Raw genomic sequence first — 23,994 nt, 5'->3', positions numbered from 1 at the left:
TTCTGAAATCGAAATGCTTTCAGTTGCTTTGTCTCCTCATCCGCCTTTGTTTATCATTTTCAAATGTATTTCCTTTGATGGCCTTCCAATGGTGGCATGAAATGTGACAGCGAGCGTAGCATTGACTGATGTTCCCAAATTCCCGCTGTTCTCTACTCTGTTCTCTGCTGTCTTAAGATGCATGGGAGGGGGACTTTGAAACTAAGGATATCAAAATGGAATTAGTTATCTTTCATTTTCGTTTGGCCCAGTTTTGAACTTTGAATGGCCAGATAAAGATGGCCTCATGGCGAGACATGTTCATCCTCATTTGTCTCTCTCTCTTAAAGGACAACTCCAGACGAAATAACATACAGGCTCATTTTCCTACTTATATTGGTTCCAAATGAGTTACTGTACTGGCCAATCACAGCGTGTCTTTTGCGGAACTTGGTGAAACATAGTCTGGGATCACTTCACTTTTCGGGGTTGGAACCGGTCTGGAGCGGAAACCACAACACGTCATGTTGTAGTACTCAAAAGACTACAATTTGCCGGAACTATCAAACCGGATTCAGTTTTAACCCAAAATGATTCCCCTGCGCTCAAGGACATACTTTTAGGGCCTGCCTAATAAACTCCTTCATGCGGAGTAGTTTTGCTTTTGAAAAAATCGTTTGGTATATGCATCTTTTAGTCCAACTCGTAGCAACTGGCAAGACTACGCAAGGCTACTCGAGCATTTTAAAACAAACGGGGGGAACCAAATCAAAGTGACGCCGCTTCTTCTAGTGGTTTCCGCGCTTTAGGCAGAAACCAAACAGCCTGTAGTGAACGAACACCAGGCTTTCCCCCAGAAAGCCGGGTAGGCGAGGTTAGGTAAAACACATAACAGCATAACATCTGTTTAGCAGCTTGTGTGCGATAACCAAGGCATGACAACTAATGACAGATTGATGAAAAAATTCAACAATTTTGAACGCAACAAATAGCGTAATAAGCAATTATGCTGGTGGGCTACTCTCAATGCTATAAGGGCTGCTGGGGAAACTGGATGACAGGGGCAATTCTGCAAAATAGACCCCATGGCAAGTCATTTTAGGATCAATATAAGTAGAAAAATGAGCCCATATGTTATTTAGTCTGGGGTTGTCCTTTAATTCTCTCTCATACCGTTTCTCTTGATTCTCTCGCAGTTTTTCTATGCCTGTCTGTCATTATCTTTCATCAAAGTCATCTAATCGGTAATCTACCTTTAACGTTACTTGAGCACTTAAAGCAATTCTTTAATGTAACCATCAATAAACCTTGACCAGCGGCCATAGCTGATGGTTACAAATGGGACTGCAGTTCTGAGGATTGGTTTTCTATACCCGTACTTTGCAGCTCTGGGGTTTGAATAATGAATATGAAATTTTAAATATGTGAATAGAGTCATCTACAACTAGAATGATTGCTTCAATATCCGCTCTGGACGTCCTTAACACAGCTTTGCTTAATAATATAGCCTCTCAAACAATGACCAAATATAACGTGTTATCATGAATTTCTAATGGTTTACACTGTACAGCATAATAATGGGATGTCTGAAGAAAAAAATAGATTCTGGGAATTTATCATTTGTTTTTCATTTTATTGCTGTCCCATGCAATAGTACCAGCCTTCTTGAGGAAGGTCTTTGTGACCAAAACATCAACGTGTTTTGATAAATTCACCTTTTTTCTTCCTTTTTTTAAGCAAGGGGTTTTGTTTTTTCAGCATTAGCGGCAGACAGGCGGACAGAGGAATGCACACATTTTAATTCCTTTATTCGATTACGATTAGAGACATAAATCATCAAAATCCAATAGTAATAAGAGGCAAAGCAGTACAGTGCAAAAGATCATGTTCACAAATAATGTCCTTAATTCCCTATGATATAGGGCAGATCATGAAACACAAACACAAACTATGGATATAGATGGCACCATCTTTTCCAAATAAAGTGACAGACACAGAGCAGAACTTAGCCAATTGTTTTGCTGCTTTTTTTGCCAGTCCAGCAAGTTGGAGTCCTCTCACACACATTTTATGAACATGCCCTAGGCTACCAAATATCAAAATGCCAAATTGTTTTGTATGAATATGAACTGTAAGCAGGGAGGGGTGTTCTGAACTTTTTTCGCTGGAGCGGTCGCGTGCACGCGCTCGAGCACGTGAGTGATCGCCCATTATAATAACCTCTTTAATATGCTTCAGACAGAACTTCTCACACCTACTAGATCGGCAGTTTTTTTTTGCGAGGAGCTAAAACAGCAAATGCTGGTCTTGCAGCTTCTCTCACTCTATCTCTGTCTGTCTCACCTAATGCATGTGTAGCCTATGGTGTGAGCCATGATAACTTTATAATAATAATAATAATAATAAAACTTTTATAGCACCTTTCATGACATGAAATGCAGCTCAAAGCGCTTTGCAGAGCAGAAAATGAAGCACAAGTGCTTATGTTTTTATGTTAAGTTTATGCGGTGGCACATGCTTAAAAAGAACAGCCAACATCCTGTACTATCGGGCAGTGTTGATAGCTTGTAAATCTGTTCTTTTTGCACATGTAACAACCTTGTACTCGTTAAAAATGCTCCATGCTCTGCAGTTTTCTACTGGACACTGACAAACACACCGCAGCGCAGGTTCATATGTGCATACAGGGAGGACCAGCAGGCGCCCCTAATGTCCGTAATTTCAAGTAAAACAGACATTGCTTATCCCACCCGAATCCACCATAGTAATCACAGACGACATGGGGTAAAGATTACATTACCCCACGTCGTCTGGTGATGTTAGTCCAAGGCGAATAGGGCTTTAGTTACATGATGGAAGGTACCGTGAATAATCCTCTGCATTTGCTCATACATTTTTCATCCTTTATCCTTTCAGAAAGGCATCTCTGATAATAAAATCAAAGGAAGGGACCCACACACTGTGAAGAACTTTGCAGGATATCCCTTTTTCGAATATATTGTCACTGTCTGGCCAAAACCTCTTATTTTTTGGCATAAATCAGGGCTATTGAACACCCTTTACAGCTGAGTGTTGGTTAAAATAATATTGAACCAATGAAAAGTAGTAAAAAGTGCTTCGGTCAGAACCTCCACTTGAGCTCATTTTCCCGAAAATGAACATTTTGGAGTTAGGAGGTTTCGGTCAGACAGCAGAGATATGCATCTTTGTCCTACACACATGTCACCAACCTTTGAGGTGTGCATCAGCCTTTTTTGAAATCCTTTAACATTTGGTTGCCTGAAGGCCAGAGTTACAAACTCTATTCATTGCTGACTGTCACTTTGTAATCTGCAGGTGAGCTGTGATTGAGAATCGCATTCCCCACACACACCATGTTCTATAAAGATTACCTTTAAGCTGCACTGGACCCCCAACCATTTCAGTGATGGAACTGCTCAGCGGAACCCTGTTTGTGCTGACGAGCTCCCATTTGTGCGGGTTTGCCTTTGTTTGTGGGCATAAATATGTTGTATTAATTAAGCAATGCTTCAGTGGATGAATCGTTAGTGCGCCGAGCATAATAGTTACGACGTATCCAGCTTGATTCCAGCTGGAATAGCAATATTTTCCTGAAAAGAATGGGATCCTTTTCATTAACTGTTTTGTGGAGTGTTTGCTGTTTGTTTGAAATGTCATGTTTATTAAGCATTGACGGTTCAAGTGTTTAAATATCTGGAAACACACATTAACATGAATCCAAAATACACTGATGATTGTGTTGTCAAACAATGAAACTATATGGAAACTATGAAAAAGGTTGTGGGGGTCCCTGCTTCATCCCTATCTCAGCTAAAGTACCATGCATAGTAGTACATAAGGACCGCAGGAATACACAAGAAACGGAGGGGGAGGGTGATTTAATCCGGTTGCTCCGTAGGTCCGTACGTAAGTCGTAATTGTCTCTGTCCGTAACCTTACGGACAACACTCAACCCAACGGATTAAAACCGATAAAGACGTACGTACACTTGAACTACCCGTGGCGAACTTTTGTCAACCGTGGCAGTAGTGAGGACACTTACTTATGACAGCGGTTCTGAAACTATGTGTCCCAACAAGAAATATAATTTAGCAAGAAACGGAAAAAAAGGAACGTCATTGCAATCACTGAAGAGGACACCTGGACTCCTCACAAGCTAAACGGCTTTATTGGCATGAGAAAACATACACTCAAACGTGCGTGCGCACACACTCACACCGCCTGTCCTCCAACAGCGAGACCGGTGCAGTGCACTGTGTTTTGTTATAATTACTCAGTACGGGTGGTTAATCAGTACCTCGGTCACTCGCGGAGTTGCATTTACCGCGATAACGTTGTCGACAGCAAACATCCCGTCGGTCGTCGGGTCAAGAAATTCTGTGGTTCTACATATTTTGGATAAAAAAACCACCTCCATGTGGTGCGTGGCCCAAACGGGAGCAGAATTGGAGCGGAGAGCGGGTCGGCACGTAAATAACGTAGAGAGGAACTATGCATGTCGACGGATCTACCGTAAGTACTCTCTCACCCAAAAATGTACACAAAATCACGCATACGTGACTTAAGAGGTCCCTGGCCTGAAAACGTTGAAGACCCCTGGAGTAGACGATAGACAACCATGTCTCCTCCAATGCACATGGAGGTTCCATAGAGGAGTTTCACCTGAAGGGTGTAAGGCGTGCCGTGCGGACAAACACGCTATCCCTCCCAGTTCTGCTCCCCACTGAACAGGCCCACAGCCACGGTGGAGGAAAACGTGGAGGAATCCAACCCCAGTCTCTGTGGCAGGGGGCCGTAACTTTACCAATTGTAACAAAAATATATCCACACCTGCAGGTTTGACTGCTTAAGACGTCATCGTCATACAGTTAATCTGTTGTAGTTGGAAACTCCAGTGTAGCTCGACTACTTGCCCTCCAGCTGACTCATCTGATTAACCCATTTAGGGCCTAGAATTATTGAACGCTTTAACCAGTGAAAAATAGCAGATATACAAGCTCACAGCGCGGCACCGAGTGCCACGCTGCGAGCTTGTAGATCTGCTATTTTTGAAAAAAGTTGTGAAAATGTGTGCAAATCTTTGAATATATGTGTTTTCAAAGCGAACGTTTGTAACTCAAATTTTGCTTCTGGGTGGTCCCTGGAACTAAATATTTTGAGATGGGGGTCCGTGGCCAAATAAATATCATTTTGGGGGTCTTTCAAATGAAAAAGTTTGAGAACCACTGGCATAGTAGTCTCTCAAGAACAGACTAACTGAGCTCCAGTTAAGTGAAAAGGACCTTTTCTTTGACGATGGCTGGCCAGATTGCTGACATAGAAACGTATAGGTTTTTCAAAAAGCCTTAGAAGGATTCAAAAGACAATTATAGAATCAGTTCAAAATTCTAATTTTCACGATTTTTCAAAAATAGCAGATCTACAAGCTCGCAGCGCGGCACTCGGTGCCGCGCTGTGAGCTTGTATATCTGCTATTTTTCAATAGTTAAAGCATAAAATAATGATACACAATATAGTGTAACCCGTTCTGAATGGCTTAAAGAGAATTTGTGCTCGGTGATCTCACAGTGCCCAGGCTGGTGAAAGTGAAAACAGCGTTCCGGCTCACTTTGTGCTGGTTTTTTAATATCAAATTACCCCGGAGCCATGGCTAAATCGAATCTTCACTTCACGGCGAGCACCAGCCCCACCTCCCCCACCCCCCACTGCATGACTCTGAGACTCTGGAATTGATTGCTCTAGTATGGTATCTCTGGGGCCGAGGCAATTGATTTAATTTTCGTACAAAGAGTAGCTGTTGATTGAGGTCCTATAAGCCCCCTCCCCTCAAAACTAGCTCATACTTTAATTGCAATTTTTACTAATTTTCATACTTCTATGTCTACTCTTCTCTTATACTTTAGTCTAAGTTGTGCTTTTTATATTTTGTGCCATGAAGAAAGGTTAGGAAAAGTGTGTAGAATCGTATGTGTCTGCAAAAGTGCATTCACTACAGAAAAAGTAGGTACTACTTACAGCCAGCCTTGGACAAGTTGTCCAAAGACCTTATTGTGCCAGGGGTTAAACTTAACCACTTTAACGCTGGCATCCCAATTTTGGTCACATTGGTGAAAATGTCATCAACAAGACAAATCTGAATATGTTTTGAAGATTGTTCACAGTGTATCACACCGCAACACCTTATGAGCACTGGTTTGATGCGGTACCAGCACTGCACGAGACCCAGGGGTGTCACACCAAATTCTGGGCCCCGGGTACAAGGATTCACTGCGGGCTCCCCATGAATGTTCTTCATAGCAGGAGGGGGTTTAACCCATTTAGACTGGGAAGGGAACACATTATTACCCATTATTATGTGCTTTAACTATTCAAAAATAGCAGATATACAAGCTCACATTGCGAGCTTGTAGATCTGCTATTTTTTCAAAATAGTGATTTTTCTTGCAAGTCTTTGAATATTTCAAATTATTTTTTGAAAAACCTATATTTCCCATCTCAAAATATTTAGTTCCAGGGACCCCCCCCCCCCCCCGCCGCCCAGAAACAAAATTTGAGTTACAAATGTTCGCTTAAAAAATACATATATTCAAAGATTTGCACACATTTTCACGACTCAAAAATGGCAGATCACGGCCCGAGTGCCGCGCTGTATATCTGCTATTTTTCAATAGCTAAAGTATTAAATAATTAAGTCCCCTCCACCTTGGGCCCTAGTAACTCAGTCCCACTTTTCCACCCCCTTGTGACGCCCCTGCACAAGACTATCTGTTCATTTGATATAAAGCAGTCAGTCAGGTCTTCATAGCATAAATGACTACGGATGCATTCATAAATTCACTCTTGAGGGCATGGAAGTGCATCCCTGAGTGCTTCCTTCAGAGTTGCGTCACTGCATTCCCGTTCGGAAGAGCAGCACACTCTGGTGGTAGCACTCACCAAATGTTCAAGCGCATTTATGTCGTACTATGATACAAGACCATTGCATTTGACACAGTACACACTATCTTAAAAAATATATATATTTAAGTCATTACAAAGTTAAAAGTTGTTAAGCTACAATCCATTTTTAATTAGACTGTTATTTTTTAGAGCTTTGGTTCTCAAAGTAGATTTCAGGGACTCTCTAGGTTCCTTTATGGGGGTCTAAATTGACGCTTACAAGTCTGTAACGTTGACAGTGTACAAATACTGTACATGTGTACGTTGTCGCAATATCTCCCTTGAGTAAGATGGCATTCCCTCTTGAACGAGTGGTAGAAGTTTGGCCTCCCACACTGGAGGATTCACAATAAATTCCAGGTAGGGCATGAAACTTATGGATTGACACTTTAATTATTTACACCTTATGACTGTACACCATAGAAAATCCTCTAAATTGACGGAAGTGTTATTTTCCGACCATGGTAATAACTTGTTTTCCTTCTTGAGTGACACTCTGGGCTAACCAATCCTCCTTTGTAAATTATGAAATAATTCTGCACTCTGCCGCGCATCAGTGTGGATTTATGAACGCACCTTACATCATCTTAAGTGTTTCCTCCTAAAGGAGACGTAAAGGCCTGTCCGTGTGGGGGCGGGGGTGACGAGGGAGACGTAAAGGCCTGTCCGTGTGGGGCGGGGGTGACGAGGGAGACGTAAGGCCTGTCCGTGTGGGGTGGGGGTGACTAGGGGAGAAGCTACAGTGATGTAGTGTGATGGGCGTCGACGGGACGAGACGGACAGTGAGCAGGAAGGGAGAAGAATTCTATTAAACAGAAGATGTAGTGAAGGCGTGTCCAATGCCCCCGCAAATTAATGATGATGAGAAGACCGTGACTGCTTAGTGAAATGACCTGCTCCGTTACCACCAGTCTCTGTCCAAAATGCCATCAGGGAAATTGCGCATGAGCATGGCGGAGAGTATCGTCACATTAAAATCCACTTTTTCTTGTGTGTGTGGGTGGGCTGGGGTGGCAGTTTGGATTTATAGATTTGTCATTGACGGGTTAGCCAGGCGCTTTCAGAGACCATTCTCAGGCTTGACAGTCACTGGATCAGTTCCAGTGGTGCCCAAGCCCATGGCACTTCACCCTGCACTTGAGGAAAACCCTAAACCGTTATTTACCCAGTAGTCTCGCGTAGCCAGACAACTATTCCACAATCTCCGAATGCTATATAGAGTCTGGAACGGCAGCTCCCGAACGGCGAGTATCGGAAGTTGGCGGAACTGTAGTCCCACTGGAAACATAACAGAAGCACACTCGCACAGACAGGGTCATTCGGGCGGCATATTCTTGTAATGGGTGTATAGTTTAAGACAATATTTGAAAACATCATGGAAATAAAACCAACAACACCCGAGAAAGACGAAATAATGCCCCAAAAAATATTGGAAGGAGACATGTACGCTTCCAGTAGGACTTGTTATTTATTGCTACTGCACCAAGGGAGCGGTTGCATCACATCTGCTCTATCTCGCACTCATCGTTTCTATTTCCGTGCCCCAGACTGTATGCCGGGAGCATTTTCAAATCGCGTTAGGCAATAGTCTGGCCACGCGAGACCCAGTGGTTTTCAAACTTTTTTTGTGCACAAGGCCCACCTTCCATGGATATTTTAGTGATCCTTCATGCTGTTGTACTTCAAATTCTATTCTACATACCGTTGGTGCCTATTGAGATTGGCAGATTTCACCCAGGTTTTTTCATCTCACTCACGTCACTTTGTCTGCTTACCTCACTCAGCAACGAAATAAAAAGTAAATAAACAAAAATACTTAATGAAACAATTCACAGGAGGCAAGCAGTGATCACCCCATTATGTGCACTGCAATGTAGTTACAAATGCACTACATTGCAGGCGCTTTTTTGAAAGTAAAACACGAAAAAAAGAAGAAGTCACGTGTGACATGTGTGATCTTCGCAGGTTGCCCCAGAAAATATGCCAATCTCAACAGGCACCAACGGTACATTACATGAATGGTGTTTAGCTGACACTGATCCTGGTTTGACATACAACAAGTGTGTAATGTATGTTGGGGTTCAGTGTTTTGTCCGTATGACGATCACCTCGTACTCTGTGGATGGGATTACCGCACGGGAGAGTATTTTTTGCTGGTCTTTCAGTCCGAGTGTATCAAAAAAGCAACTTGGTTAAGCACCGTTGCTCCGACCAGTTTAACATTGACCAGGTCAACATTAACCAGCATCGGCAGGTTAGCATTTCACCAGGTCAGCATTCACCAGCGTTAGTTTTACTGAGGTTAGGAGTGGCGGGGGAAAAAAGAACTTCTGGGAACTCAGATTAGGGTCAAGGTTAGGTTTTAGGTGTATCTCCATCCCCCCGACCTTCGTCACCTCTGCGCAGCCAATCACAAGCTTCCGCTGCCTTAACCCATAGTTGCCTTTTTGATTGACCTGCAAAAAGCACTCTCCCCAGAGTGCACACCTGGCAAGGCCAGCCCTTCACCTTGGGTAAAACAAAGGCCCTTGACTCTGCATGTATAAAATAATCACCACCGTCATCATAATCCCCTCTCCGGTTATCCTCCTGGTTCCTCTGAAGACCAGCCGTGCCAGTGTACAGAGAGCTCTCTGGAATACAGAGCGCCGGCAGGCTGATGGGAACAAAGCAGCAGGGTGTTTCTCCTCCGCGTTTTGTTTTCCGTGAGGCAGGAAGAGGCCGTCCGTTCCCCAAATTAGTGTGCCGCAAGCGTTCCCACTTCAGCACCTTTTTTGAAGTTGCCCGATGATCCGCGCCTCCTACTCGAGGGAGCGCCGCCGCCCTTTTCGCCCTTTTTTAGCTTTGTAGTTTTACTCTCCCGAGTGCAACCCCGCCTCCTCTCTCCGGCTCCCCCCTGCCCCTCCCCTCCTCTCTGCTCACGTCTGTCTCGTTTGATTGGGCGGTTTGAAGAACTGTCCTTGCGCAAAGAGTCAATTGTTATTAATCCATTTAGGCCTAGAATTATTGAATACTTTAACTATTGAAAATTAGCAGATATACAAGCTCACAGTTAAAGTCGTGAAAATGTGTGCAAATCTTTGAATATATGTATTTTTAAAGCAAACATTTCTAACTAAAATTTTGCTTCTGGGTGGTCCCTGGAACTAAATATTTTGAGATAGGGGGGTCTGTGGCCAAATACATATCATTTTGGGGGTCCTTCACATGAAAAGGTCTGAGCACCACTGACATAGAAAAATAGGTTTTTCAAAAACCTTTAGAAGGATTCAATAGACACTTCAAAATTCAAATGTTCACGATTTTTCAAAAATAGCAGATCTACAAGCTCGCAGCGCGGCACTCGGTGCCGCGCTATGAGCTTGTATATCTGCTATTTTTCAATAGTTAAAGCATAAAATAATAATACCCAATAATGCGTACCCGGTCTAAATAGATTAATTTTTTTTTAAAGATAAGTGACAGGTTTTGTACTCCCTTTGAGCGTGCATAAACAGCAAGGTGCTTTCCCGGCCCGACTTGTCACATGAAAGCGTGACCTTGCCGTCACCCCCTCCAAGGTTAATTTGAAAGACTGTGAACACGCGGCGCTCCAGTGATTGATTATGGTTCAAAGAGGCCTTTTTTTATCAGTCGCTGGTAACGTGTGTCCGACAACAAGACAAGGAGAACAAGAGCAATCGACTTGTCTCGTTCACTCAGCGTAGAGGAGGACGGCATGTGACGGATTAACGCATTCAGAACGGGTACACATGATTGTGTATCATTACTGAATGCTTTAACTATTGAAAAATAGCAGATATACAAGCTCACAGCGCGGCACCGAGTGCCGCGCTGCAAGCTTGTAGTCTTTTGAATCCTTCTAAGACTTTTTGAAATACCTATGTTTCTATGTCAGCAATCTGGCCAGCCATCGTCAAAGAAAAGGTCCTTTTCACTTAACTGGAGCTCAGTTAGTCTGTTCTTGAGAGACTACTATGTCAGTGGTTCTCAAACCTTTTCATGTGAAGGACCCCCAAAATGATATGTATTTGGCCACAGACCCGCATCTCAAAATATCTAGTTCCAGGGACCCCCCAGAAGCAAAATTTGAGTTACAAACATTCGCTTTGAAAATACATATATTCAAAGATTTGCACACATTTTCACGACTTTTTCAAAAATAGCTGATTTACAAGCTCGCAGTGCGGCACTCGGTGCCGCGCTGCGAGCTTGTAGATCTGCTATTTTTCACTGGTTAAAGCATTCAATAATTCTAGGCCCTAAATGGGTTAATAGTCAGATTGTGTTCGTGCGCCGGCGTGTGCTTCTTGATTATCTTTATATAAGGTGACTTTCTGTAGCCTGCACGTGTATGAAATATTTAGATTTAACCCATTTAGGCCTAGAATTAGAATTATTGAATGCTTTAACCAGTGAAAAATAGCAGATATACAAGCTCACAGCGCGGCACCGAGTGCCGCGCTGCGAGCTTGTAGATCTGCTATTTTTGAAAAAGTCGTGAAAATGTGTGCAAATTCTTTGAATATTATGTATTTTCATATACGTTTGTAACTCAAATGTTGCTTCTGGGTGGTCCCTGGAACTAAATATTTTGAGATGGGGGTCCGTGGCCAAATAAATATCATTTTGGGGGCCCTTCACATGAAAAGGTTTGAGCACCACTGACATAGTAGTCTCTCAAGAACAGACCAACTGAGCTCCAGCTAAGTGAAATGGACCTTTTCTTTGACGATGGCTGGCCAGATTGCTGACATAGAAACATAGGGTTTTTCAAACCTTAGAAGGATTCAAAAGACACTTATAGAATCGGGTCAAAATTCTAATTTTCACGTTTTTTCAAAAATAGCAGATCTACGAGCTCACAGCGCGGCACTCGGTGCCGCGCTGTGAGCTTGTATATCTGCTATTTTTCAATAGTTAAAGCATAAAATAATAATACACTATAATGTGTAACCGTTCTAAACGGGTTAAAAATCAACCACTGAGCGCACTGTGGGATGGAACGATTTCTCCGGCGTGCGCGCTCTGTCCTGGCACAGCTGCTGCCTGCTGCCGTTCCCCCATCACCATAGCAATAGATGAAGATGATGCCCGGGGTCGCCGGTGGGCATCGCCGTGTTCCGCGGAGGCACATGAGGAGTGTCAATCTAGGGGTGTAACGATACATTTTAACAGCGATACGATACGCATCACGATACATGGACGCTATTGGTTCATTCATGGTGATAGGATTCGATTCAATGATTTAAAATCGATATAGTAACTATTTAGCAAAGAAATCAAATCTGTGTAAAACGTGTAAAAAATCTATTATGGAAGCAAACACTGTGATTCTCTAGCAAATACAAGGACATTATATTTCAACACATATGGACAAACCCGCACGTTGACATGAACATAGAGATTACTCACATTTATCGATAGACCAAGAGTAGTTATTTGGATTGGAAAGGTAATTAGACCCCTCTTTTTCATTTTCCCTCTTAAAATTGACAAATACAAGGCACAAATACTTAGTTTCCATACAATCAATTATTTGCATTGCAAAACGATTTGACACCGATTACCGCATTTTAAAATGATACAATACGATACAAAGCCAAAATTGTACGATATTTTGCTTTTGCAAACGATATAGTAGATCATTGCAAATTAAAATAGATTTTTTGATTAGGTTACTATATCGTTACACCCCTACAGCAATCGCAATGAATCGCTGCCTGTTATTTTCTCTCCACATGGGGCAGCTTTTAGGCTCTCGTCTGTATCCGTTTCACTCCATTTTCCCTGGCGTCCCCCTCGTCCTTCAAGTCTCATCCGTCTTATTTCATTCCTTCTCTGTCTCATCTGCCGTTCGTTCACTCGGATCCTGTTCAGATCATGCCTCCTTAACACGTGTGGAATACATTACCGGTATGTTCTGCTTTCCTCTCCTTTTTTTTCTCCCCTGAATGATCCTCTCTGTCTCATTAACTCTGTTGTCCTGGGGGGTCTGGGACCCCTAGGGGGTCCTCAGAGTTACTACAGGGGGTCCTTCAAATCTTTGTGTGATATAAACCTTTTTTCTCCTTTTTGGAGCTGTGTGCAGCTCCCTATACGTGGCTGTGTGGGTCTGTGTGTGTGTGTGTGTGTGTGTATGTAGCCTGACTTCGGCGCGTAACTAGTGCCGCACCATTTACGCCACTCGCGCAATATATACATCAAAATGTGCGGCTCGGCCGGGAATGGTGTTCTATTACCTTTCGTTCCGATCCGCCTTACCATGCCGACGTAATCGGCAAAAAACAACGCTTAATTGTCCCCATTGACTTATAATGGGACAATGCAAGAAATCACTTTCAAGTATTTTTCTCTCGTAAACCATAGGAGCTACAGTTTCAAACCTCGGAGAGGAGATTCATAATGATTTTAAGAATGAATCGAAAAATAATTACATCACTCGGCCTCATGGTGGCGCTATAACGGCCCACTTTACGTTTTGCCCCGTAACTCTTGAACCGTAGATCGGAAAATTAAAATTCTTTTTTCCCTGGATTCCTTGGGTCAAGACGCATCTCCCCATATAGGCCACGCCCATTTGCGCCAGGATAGATTTTCCGCCATCTTGAATTTTCTCCAAAACACACTTTTTGCTCCTTTTCCTACATATTTTCTTCAAAAGTCACAAAAATCGGTACACATGATCTACACACACACACACACACACACACACACACACACACACACACACACAGCTCCACTTCACACGGGTGTGATTTTTTATATTAATCACTTGAACCCTAGCGTCCATATTCTGAGAGGTTTAGCCAAAAATAGCCGATCAACAAGCTCACAACGCCTCGCGCTGCGAGGCATTGTGAGCTTGTTGATCGGCTATTTTTGGCAAAGTGGTTTGGTGTAGAGGGGAAAAAGAGCAGACTAAAGTACAGAGCGAAAGGTCAAGTTTATTAGGTAATGACGGCTCAAGTGGTTAAATATCTGAAAACACAAATTGATATGAATCCCTGATGATTGTGCTGTCAAACGATGAAACTATATGGAATCTATGAAAAGGTTGTGGGGGTCCCTGCTTCATCTCTCTCAGCTAAGGGGTCCGTGGCCTGAAAACGTTGAAGACCCCTGGAATACAGAATTACAGATACACGTGATCAGGTCAGGGCCAGCAGTGCTTCCCTCCCCAAGGAGGATTTGTATTTGTATTTTTTTTCTGGTTTACTCTCAGCCTCCTCCCTCTCATTATTCTCCCTTTCTGTTTCTCCGTCTCGCTCAGTCTGTCAATCACTGCGTCTAGGGCTGTCGCAATTATTTGACATAATCGCAATTATTTGACATAATCGCAATTATTTTTCATAATCGTTTCCATGTTAAAAGTTTTCATATATATCTATTTTTCAAGTCAAAAATAGTGGAAATAGCCAATCTACAAGCTCACAACGCGTCGCGATGCGCCGCGTTGTGAGCTTGTAAATCGGCTATTTCCACTATCAATGTTCTTTTTTAAGTATAAAGTTGTCAATTATGTCAGTAATTTCTTTTATATATTTAGGTTATGTGTCATATATACCATGTGCAACTTCAAAGCCTAAAAGCCAAACAGAAATGTAATTGTCCACGACAAAAACACAATTAAATCGTTAATCGCAAATATCTGAGTGACAATTAATCGTCATGTAAAATGTCATAATCGTGACAGCCTTAACTGCGTCTCAACCGTTTCTCTCACTTCATCGCACGTCTTTTCTTGTGTATGTCTCTCTCACAGGTGCCTTGGCCATTCTTATCCCAGAACTGGACCTGGTGATCTCATTGGTGGGCTCCGTCAGCAGCAGCTTCCTGGCACTCATCTTCCCGCCCATCCTCCAGATGTTGACCTATCACGCGGAGGGCCTGTCGCCGTGGGTGGTCATCAAGAACTCCGTCATCAGCCTGGTGGGTCTGATAGGCTTCGTGGCGGGGACCTACATCGCCGTCGAGGAAATCGTCCAACGCAACGTGCACAAACACGGCGACGCCTTCTCCTACATGATCCAGTAAACCCTCGATGTGTACTTGGTTTTACGTGCCATATCGCGCACCAAAAAATGGCAAATCTACAAGCTCGAGATGCGTTGCGACGCAACTTGTCGGTGAGCTTGTAGGTCTGCTGTTTTCTGCTCACGACACCAGCACACGGTTAAGTATAAATCCTGAGGAGGAGGATGATGAGGAGGAGAGAGAGACTGCAGTCTGGTTTGTCTGAATCGAGTTATTTGAGCTCGGAGCTCAAAACTGCACATGCGATCCAATCGGAAACTGTTATTTATCCAAGGCTAGCTCCAAGTAGTAGTTATCCTCTATAGACGTCTTCTACTATTTATTTACTGCTGTCGGCAACGTCATCCATTCTGGACGGTGAAGCAATTTATTTCAGTTTATGATGCTGTAAGGATCTGTGGTACATAATGTTGTCAGTATATTTGTGAGGACATTATTGAGTCATAGCGTGCTATTGTATTTGAGATACATGCATACAGTTCAGTCATATAATACTCATCTATAACACTTCCAATAACTAAGTAAAACAAAGTCATTTTGTTAATGGACAAACAGGATTTTCACTATTTAGATCACATGGAAATTATACCCATACCTTCCTCTTGTTCGATTGAGAATAGTTTATGTGCTTCAATATTTGAATGTTTTAACCAGGGTACCTACCTCAGTTTTGTTAAGTTTTTTGACATGGTTCACACACAATAAGATCCTCAGTGTTAATTCAACTCAGAGAGTACAAATGGAACCAAAAGGACCGCAACCTGCCCATTAGCCTCTGTAGCTGTTGCTGGGGTTGTAGAGACCTTATGGACTTTTTCTTTTTATTATTATTTTTATTTTCAGAAACCCAGGCTACTTCTCATATAGAGCTTTTCAGAACAAAGCCTCCTCACTTTACCCTCACCCCCCTTGAAATTTTGGTGCACTTTTATTCATGCCAAATGCATTGAATATGTACTGTATATAGAATGCCTAGCACACATTTATTTTCAAGGAACTAAATTGAGAATCTATTATACAAATATAAAAACGTAACCAAGCTTAAAACTGAAATGATATGGTGACAAAAGGGACATTTGAAAGAGCAGTTCTGTACACTTGGTTTTGCTCTTGTTTTGAGAACTTTTATTTTTTTAATTAGATGTGTTTGTATTTTTCCATATTAATGCAGAGGTGTCAAACTAATTTTAGGGGTCTGGACTGGGGGAAAAAAATACTAATTCATAGTAATTCATGCGGGCCAGACCATTTTGTGCAAGCACAAACACACGCACTCCTCGCCTTATTGTGGCCAAAAAAGCAAGTGTGTTTCAACTGTAAGCCGCCATCATCAGCATCACACTAATGTTTATTATGGAGAATAGGGCAACGTGCGTTGAGAGCAACCTGGTGAACCGAAGACTTTTTCTCCAAATCTGTTCTCGTGAAAATCTGGTAATGATTCTGAAACTCACTTCTCTACGGTTTGTGATATTTTGTCCTTGTGACTGCCTGTGATCTGTCCCACCATGAGTGATACACAGATACAGCTAATATGTTCTCGTTTAATCATAGCCAAGAGGGGAAATGAACCGGCCCTGTTGAGGACATGAACATACTGGGGGTTGACCAGAGTCGCGCACAGTGTTTGGTCTGTCTATTGTTTCCTAAGTACACACAACAAGCTGCCGGCGCAGCAGGCTACAAACAGTGATAGGGAGAGATAACAGCACGAGAGCGGCTGTCGTACAGATACATAATAATTGGGCCGTGAACAGCAAATGTTCTTCATGAAATGAAATAATCCTGCGGGCTGCATTGGATCCCTTTGTGGGCTGCCATTTTGACACCACTGTTTTAATGTATTCACTAAATAGGTGATTTTTTATTTTATTATTATTATCAGAAATGCTTTCTGAATGCTTAAATATCCCCCAAATGTATCGCTTATTTTAATACATTCTCATTTTTAAGCATTTTAGTTGAGGCTCTAATTTAGAACAAATTGTGACAATTAACGGTTGATATTCAGTGCCTTGCAGAAGGACACTTCAACAGGACGCACGGCTATTGTGAGCACTGAATATTTCTGTCAGGGGACAGATCTCTCGTCATGATATTACGGTCCACTAATAGCAGACGACATTAGAAAATGACCAGGGTTCCAATTTACAGCAGATATTAGGCAACCTTCCCAAAGTGTAGCACAGTGTTCAGTACAGGCTGGATGAAGACTACAGTAGCTTTGGTCCATAGCGTTAGTGGAGTTCTCCCTAACGCTATGTTCCTCTACCTCCGTATTCCTTGGCAAAACCGGAAAACCCCGCCGTCTGCTCCGAAAATAACAAAAACTGTTTCACCCCTCACCAAACCAAAGGTATCAGTGGACAGTTGAAAGCTTACTCTACTTAGTGGACGCAGTCTGGGCCCCCCACCACACACTTAAAATAAATTTCGAGGGCAAAATGAAAAATAATCCACCTGACGGAGACACTTTTCCTGGTTGAAGACTGTTTTTACGAAACAGCGCTTCCAATGTTGCAGAGCTGAATAACACCCAATGAGACTAATGTTCTGTTAATGCGGTGCATTTCGGTCCTCTGACCTGTACGGCAGTAGTGAGTTGGTGCCGTGATGGCGACGACAAATAGTAAAAAACTAAAAGAAATGGAGTCTCCATCTGGTGGATTATCTTTCATTTCGCCCTTAAAATGTATTTTAAGCGTGTGTTGGGGGGGTCCAGACGGCGTCCACCAAATAGAGTAAGCTTTCAACTGTCCACTGATACCTTTGGTTTAGTGAGGGGCGAAACAGTTTTCGGACCAGACGGCGGGGTTTTACGGTTTTACCAAGGAATACGGAGGTAGAGGAACATAGCGTTAGGGAGAACTCCACTAACGCTATGGACCAGAGCTAGATGAAGACAGACCAAAGTGATTGAACTGAATTACTGACGTTTGCCAACTGTGATGATAGTTGGGATAGTAGTGCCTAGCTAGCTGTGCACTGTCAGTTACCAACTCCTGTGATAATCAGGAAAGCTAGTTGGTATGCGTCTTTGAAATTCACTTTGCAGGTAGCACACGTTGTTATTGCTTGTATAACGCCATAATTCCTTCTTAAGATGTTCATAATAGGAGTATTTCTATTGTCGTAATGCCAATATAGCACACCCAAGTATTATTTCTGTTACTGTCCCCTCAAATACGTCACCGTGGTCCATTGTGCCGAGCATTCTAAAGATCAGCTGTCATAGAATGGTCAGTTACTTGGCAACGACCATGGAGCATGGTAGACCCTTTGGATCTCTCCCATCACAGGGAGGAAAGTAAACTATATCTAGGGCTGTCACAATTATTACATAATCGTCTAATCGCGATTATTTGACAAAATGTTTTTTTTCATAATCGTCATAATCGTTTCCATGTTGAAAAATGATCATTTATTTTTTTTTTAAAGTCAAAAATAGTGGAAATAGCAGATCTACAAGCTCACAACGCGTCGCGATGCGACGCGTTGTCAATGTTATTTTTTTTCTATCGATGTTCTTTTTTAAGTATAAAGTTGTCAAATATGTCAGTAATTTCTTTGTATATTTAGGTTATGTGTCCTATCTGCCATGTGCAACTTCAAAGCCTAAAAGCCAAACAGAAATGTAATTGTCAATGACAAAAACACAATTAAATCGTTAATTGCAATTATTTGTGTGACAATTAATCGTCATGTAAAATGTCATAATCGTGACAGCCCTAACTATATCGTCACTTAACACCTCGGACTGTGCTTCAAACTACAACTGCCCACTTTTTATTTTATTTTATTTTTTTAGCTGGAATCAGTGTTAATATTTTTAAATGGATTTTAGACTTAGATTTCTGTTTTTAATACTTCTGATTTTGCTGCTCTATTAGACGGTCACTCGCTTATGAATGGGCACTTTGGCTTTGCATTTCATTAAGGCCTTGTCATTTTTACTTCTGTAAAATGGTAGTGTAAATGTATTTTTTACAATAATGTTGTTGGGTTTTGTCATCTTATGTAAATAAGGATGTAATGTAAGCACCAAAAAGAAGGAAAAAAACTGTAATCCCAGCTAAATACTATAAACAACATTTTCAGCCTTCTCTTTGTGTGTTGTCAGAGTGTGCAGTAGTGCATGTGAATCACTGATAACGCAAAAATAAAACAACACTTGACAACTCAAGGCCGAGGTGGGTTTGTGACTGGCTTTGCTTCTTTAATGCATATTTGTTGCCTTTCTTTGTCCCTGAAGTGCAAGTAGGTTCAGAGCGTTCGCCATGCTAGCAGTTTGGCGTAATCGCGTCCATCGCCTAATTGATACAAACGAGAAGGCGGACGATCAGAGAGGGATGGAGGAGGAGAATTCCACCCGGGTTAAATTTTCTTAACGAAGCTGTGCAATGCACTTTGTGGTCAGCCCGAGATGCAATGTCATTAAGCTATTCAGACCGGGTACAATATATTGCGTATCATTCTGCTTTAACTATTGAAAAATAGCAGATATACAAGCTCACAGCGCTACACAGAGTGCCGCGCTGCGAGCTTGTAGATCTGCTATTTTTGAAAATGTGCGAATATTAGAATTTTGACCCTGAAAAACCTATGTTTCTACGTCAGTGGTTCTCAAACTTTTTCATGTCAAGGACCCTAGAATTATATGTATTTGGCCACCGACCCCCGTCTCAAAATATTATGTATCCGGGACCCCCCAGAAGCAAATATTTGAGTTACAAATGTTCCCTTCAAAAAAGTATATACAGTATTCAAAGATTTGCACACATTTTCACGATTTGTGAGCTTGTATATCTGCTATTTTTCAATAGTTAAAGCATAAAATAATGGTTAAAGTGGTGGCAATCTAGAGGGACACGATGCAGGTCTAAATGGCTTAATATAAACTGGGAATTGAGGGAGCCTCCAGTGCGGTTCTGCATGCACAGATAACAACGCCGGCCATGCATTTTAGATGAGCTGTGATATTGTAGATGGTTGCCGCGCGCAGGCAGGCACTTAAGGCACGTACATTTGTGTAAATGCATTATGGATGTTGAACGTGCATTGGTTGTTATCCATCTCACAAGAGGGGTTTTAATTGTCACGGTCGCTAACTAACTCCTACAGGTATACAAGCAGCAAACTGTTGGTGTGGAATGTTCCGCAAGACCGCTAACAATACAACAAGATAGTAATGATGATAATTGGCTCGTTATTATTCAGTTTTTATTACATTTTCTTGGCTTTAACAACAACAATACATGCTTAAACCGTTCAATTCTATTTTAATTAGTGAAAAACAGAACCAATAAATAAATAAATAAAATGACATCTTATACAGATTGTCACTTTCCATAGAGAAATATTATAACGTCACTGTCTGTCAAAACCTAAATTTTTTGAGGTTTTTGATTTTGTTGGCATAAATCAGGGCTATTGAACACCCTTTACATCTGAGAGTTGGTTAAAATAATATGGAACCAATGGAAAGCAGTAAAAAGTGCTTGGGAGTTGGGACAAAACCTCCTAACTCCACACTTTCTGCCAAACCAGCAAACTCCACCCGATTGGCCCTCTCTTTTTTTCATAAATATGTGCTATTGAACACCCTTTACGTCTGTGTGTTGGTTAGAATAATATTGAACCAATGAAAAGTAGTAAAAAGCCCTTTGGTTTGGCCCCGTGGCCCGACAGCAGACATATGCAGTATATAAATATACATAATCCCTTCAGAAATATTTAAGCTTCTCAAGTTTTAAATGTGCCATCACATCTCCATTCCAGCGTTGATGTGATGGAGAAATGGCTGATTTGGTTTCCAATTGAACAAAATCAGGCATTGAGCCAACGAAAGAGCAGAGGGCTGTACGCTCAGATTGAACGACATGCTGTCCTTTCACCAGGGACCACTTGTCTCCAAAGATTGCAACCAAGAGGTTAGGGCTGATATCTTTATCACATGATTGGTGTAATAAAGAAAATATAATTATGAAAAGATAATGATGATTAAAGAATATTAAAGTTGGCAATAATACAGTTTAGCAGCAACTAAGGTCAACCAGGACACCCTGCCTGCGCTGTGCTGACTGGCTTGCATAGGTTATTGATGAAACTAGAAGCTGGGCCGCCCTTCGGGCGGCCCAGCGTCTAGTCGGCGACCTGGCCAACTCGGGAACGATGTAAATAGAGAATGAATGCCCCGCCCTTTAATGCAAACCCCATTATACCTGTTGTCATAGGACCTGTTTTGACCATCTGTTTGCCTGTGTCCATTTATGCCCATATATGGAGATATCTGTATCTGTCTGTCTGTCGGCGTCCATTTTATGTCCATATATGGAGATCACTGCAGATATAGTTCTGGGTCCATTTTATGCCCATATGCCCATATATGGAGATATCTGTCTATTTGCGTCCATTTTATGCCTGCCCCACCCTTTAATGCAAACCCCAATATACCTGTTGTCATAGGACCCGTTTTGACCATCTGTTAGCCTTTGTCCCCACCCTTTAATGCAAACCCCAATATACCTGTTGTCATAGGACCCGTTTTGACCATCTGTTTGCCTTCTGTTAGCCTTTGTCCCCACCCTTTAATGCAAACCCCAATATACCTGTTGTCATGTTGTCATAGGACCCGTTTTGACCATCTGTTTGCCTTCTGTTAGCCTTTGTCCCCACCCTTTAATGCAACCCCAATATGTCCATATATGGAGATATCTGTCTATTTGCGTCCATTTTATGCCTGCCCCACCCTTTAATGCAAACCCCAATATACCTGTTGTCATAGGACCCGTTTTGACCATCTGTTAGCCTTTGTCCCCACCCTTTAATTCTGGGTCCATTTTATGCCCATATGCCCATATATGGAGATATCTGTCTATTTGCGTCCATTTTATGCCTGCCCCACCCTTTAATGCAAACCCCAATATACCTGTTGTCATAGGACCCGTTTTGACCATCTGTTAGCCTTTGTCCCCACCCTTTAATGCAAACCCCAATATACCTGTTGTCATAGGACCCGTTTTGACCATCTGTTTGCCTTCTGTTAGCCTTTGTCCCCACCCTTTAATGCAAACCCCAATATACCTGTTGTCATGTTGTCATAGGACCCGTTTTGACCATCTGTTTGCCTTCTGTTAGCCTTTGTCCCCACCCTTTAATGCAAACCCCAATATGCCCATATATGGAGATATCTGTCTATTTGCGTCCATTTTATGCCTGCCCCACCCTTTAATGCAAACCCCAATATACCTGTTGTCATAGGACCCGTTTTGACCATCTGTTAGCCTTTGTCCCCACCCTTTAATGCAAACCCCAATATACCTGTTGTCATAGGACCCGTTTTGACCATCTGTTTGCCTTCTGTTAGCCTTTGTCCCCACCCTTTAATGCAAACCCCAATATACCTGTTGTCATGTTGTCATAGGACCCGTTTTGACCATCCGTTTGCCTTCTGTTAGCCTTTGTCCCCACCCTTTAATGCAAACCCCAATATACCTGTTGTCATGTTGTCATAGGACCCGTTTTGACCATCTGTTTGCCTTCTGTTAGCCTTTGTCCCCACCCTTTAATGCAAACCCCAATATATGGAGATCTCTGCACACACAGTACCGGTTGCGGAAAACTCTGATGTCAGACATCAGCTCCGCATTCGGGGATTCATTTTATGCCCATATCTGGAGAACGCGCGTGCCGGTGGGAAGAACGGTTCTCGAGATTCACATACATACATACACATTCACAGAGATTTTTTGTTGACTCCTGGCGTACGTGATGTCAGAGCCTTTTATGAAGTGATGTCACAATGAGTCAGCGATTGTGCCGATTTCCTCAGGAACAGCCTGATGTTAACAATCAGCTCCGCGTAAGGAGATTCCGAACGTTTCGCGCCGCTTCGGGAAAACCGCATGCCGAGTCGGGCCGAGGCCCGGCACTGCACTCCGCGCCGCAGCGGGGAACGCGCGTGCCGAATCTGAAGCCGGTGGGACGAACGGTTCTCGAGATACGCGGATTACAAACAAACAAACAGACAGACAGAGATTTGTCGCATTTATAGATAGATGACAAGACAGGTTTCTCCCCCTTTGTTGCAGAAATAAGCTTCACCCATCCTAGGTGCCAGACAGTTTGTGGTGTTTATAGCCCAAGAACTCATACCTCACACAGCCTATATTATACACAAGATATTTGGACTGAGAAACTCGTTCGTTTTATTGACAGTCTCTTTGTGGACATTAGGCTACAACGTATAAAATTGATAGTTAACCAAGAAATGAATTCAGTTGAATTAAGTTTAAGGAGCTATAGTCAACTTTTTCTTGAAAAACGGATGCTAAAATAAAAATGTTTCAAAAATATTTTATAAAAAGATAAGCTTCATATATGTGTTTCTATTCAAAAATGACCACAAAAAGCGTAACATAATGATAAAATAATCATTTTGGCCATTGTCAGACCGACACTTTGTTTACATTCTAGTCTATAGACTAGGATGTAAACAAAGTGTCGGCCCTACAATGAAAAAGTTGACTATAGCTCCTTTAACTTTAAGATCAAATTGATGCTGCACTAGCTCACACCTGCTGGCTGACCACGCGCATCACGCGAATCCATGTTGGTCATAGTGCATGAATGGGGTGAAACGCGATTCACATTTCACCATAATAAAAGGAGGCTACTCTGTTGCATTTTGCCTTAACGGGAAGGCAGAAGGAGATTTGCATGTTGCCCTATCAGTACGGTAGGAGACCCGGGCAGTACATTTACCCAGTTTGTTTGCTTTATCGGGGTTTGCCTTAACGGGATTTCCCCGACCACACACCCATGTTACTTCTGCTTAAAGCAAGTGCTGATCTCCATGCCGGTGGAAAGTGCAAAAGTGCAACATGTCTTGATCATTAAAGAAAAGAAGAAAGATTATGATTACTGACAACTGCTGTGTTGTGCCTTATCTTTCCCTGATAGCTTCTCAGTGCTAAAATTAACTCTTTCATCGCCTGCCATGTTCACCGGTGTGGCCTG

At 42.3% G+C, this 23,994-nt stretch overlaps 1 protein-coding gene across 1 annotated transcript in view; it reads left to right on the top strand.

Moving 5' to 3' along the window:
- slc36a1 (solute carrier family 36 member 1) overlaps nucleotides 1-19,069 on the top strand; it is a 66,739-nt gene extending 47,670 nt beyond the window's left edge. Inside the window, exon 12 of the mRNA XM_080746232.1 lies at nucleotides 14,705-19,069. Within this exon, the coding sequence (XP_080602358.1) occupies nucleotides 14,705-14,976 (272 nt within the window). The 3' untranslated portion in view covers nucleotides 14,977-19,069. The remainder of the gene's footprint in view (nucleotides 1-14,704) is intronic.
- Nucleotides 19,070-23,994: the final 4,925 nt, after the last annotated feature.

This window comes from Nannobrachium achirus, assembly GCF_963921795.1.
Source record: "Nannobrachium achirus genome assembly, chromosome: 17".
Lineage (NCBI taxonomy): Eukaryota > Metazoa > Chordata > Actinopteri > Myctophiformes > Myctophidae > Nannobrachium > Nannobrachium achirus.
This window is presented reverse-complemented; position numbering and strand designations above follow the sequence as displayed.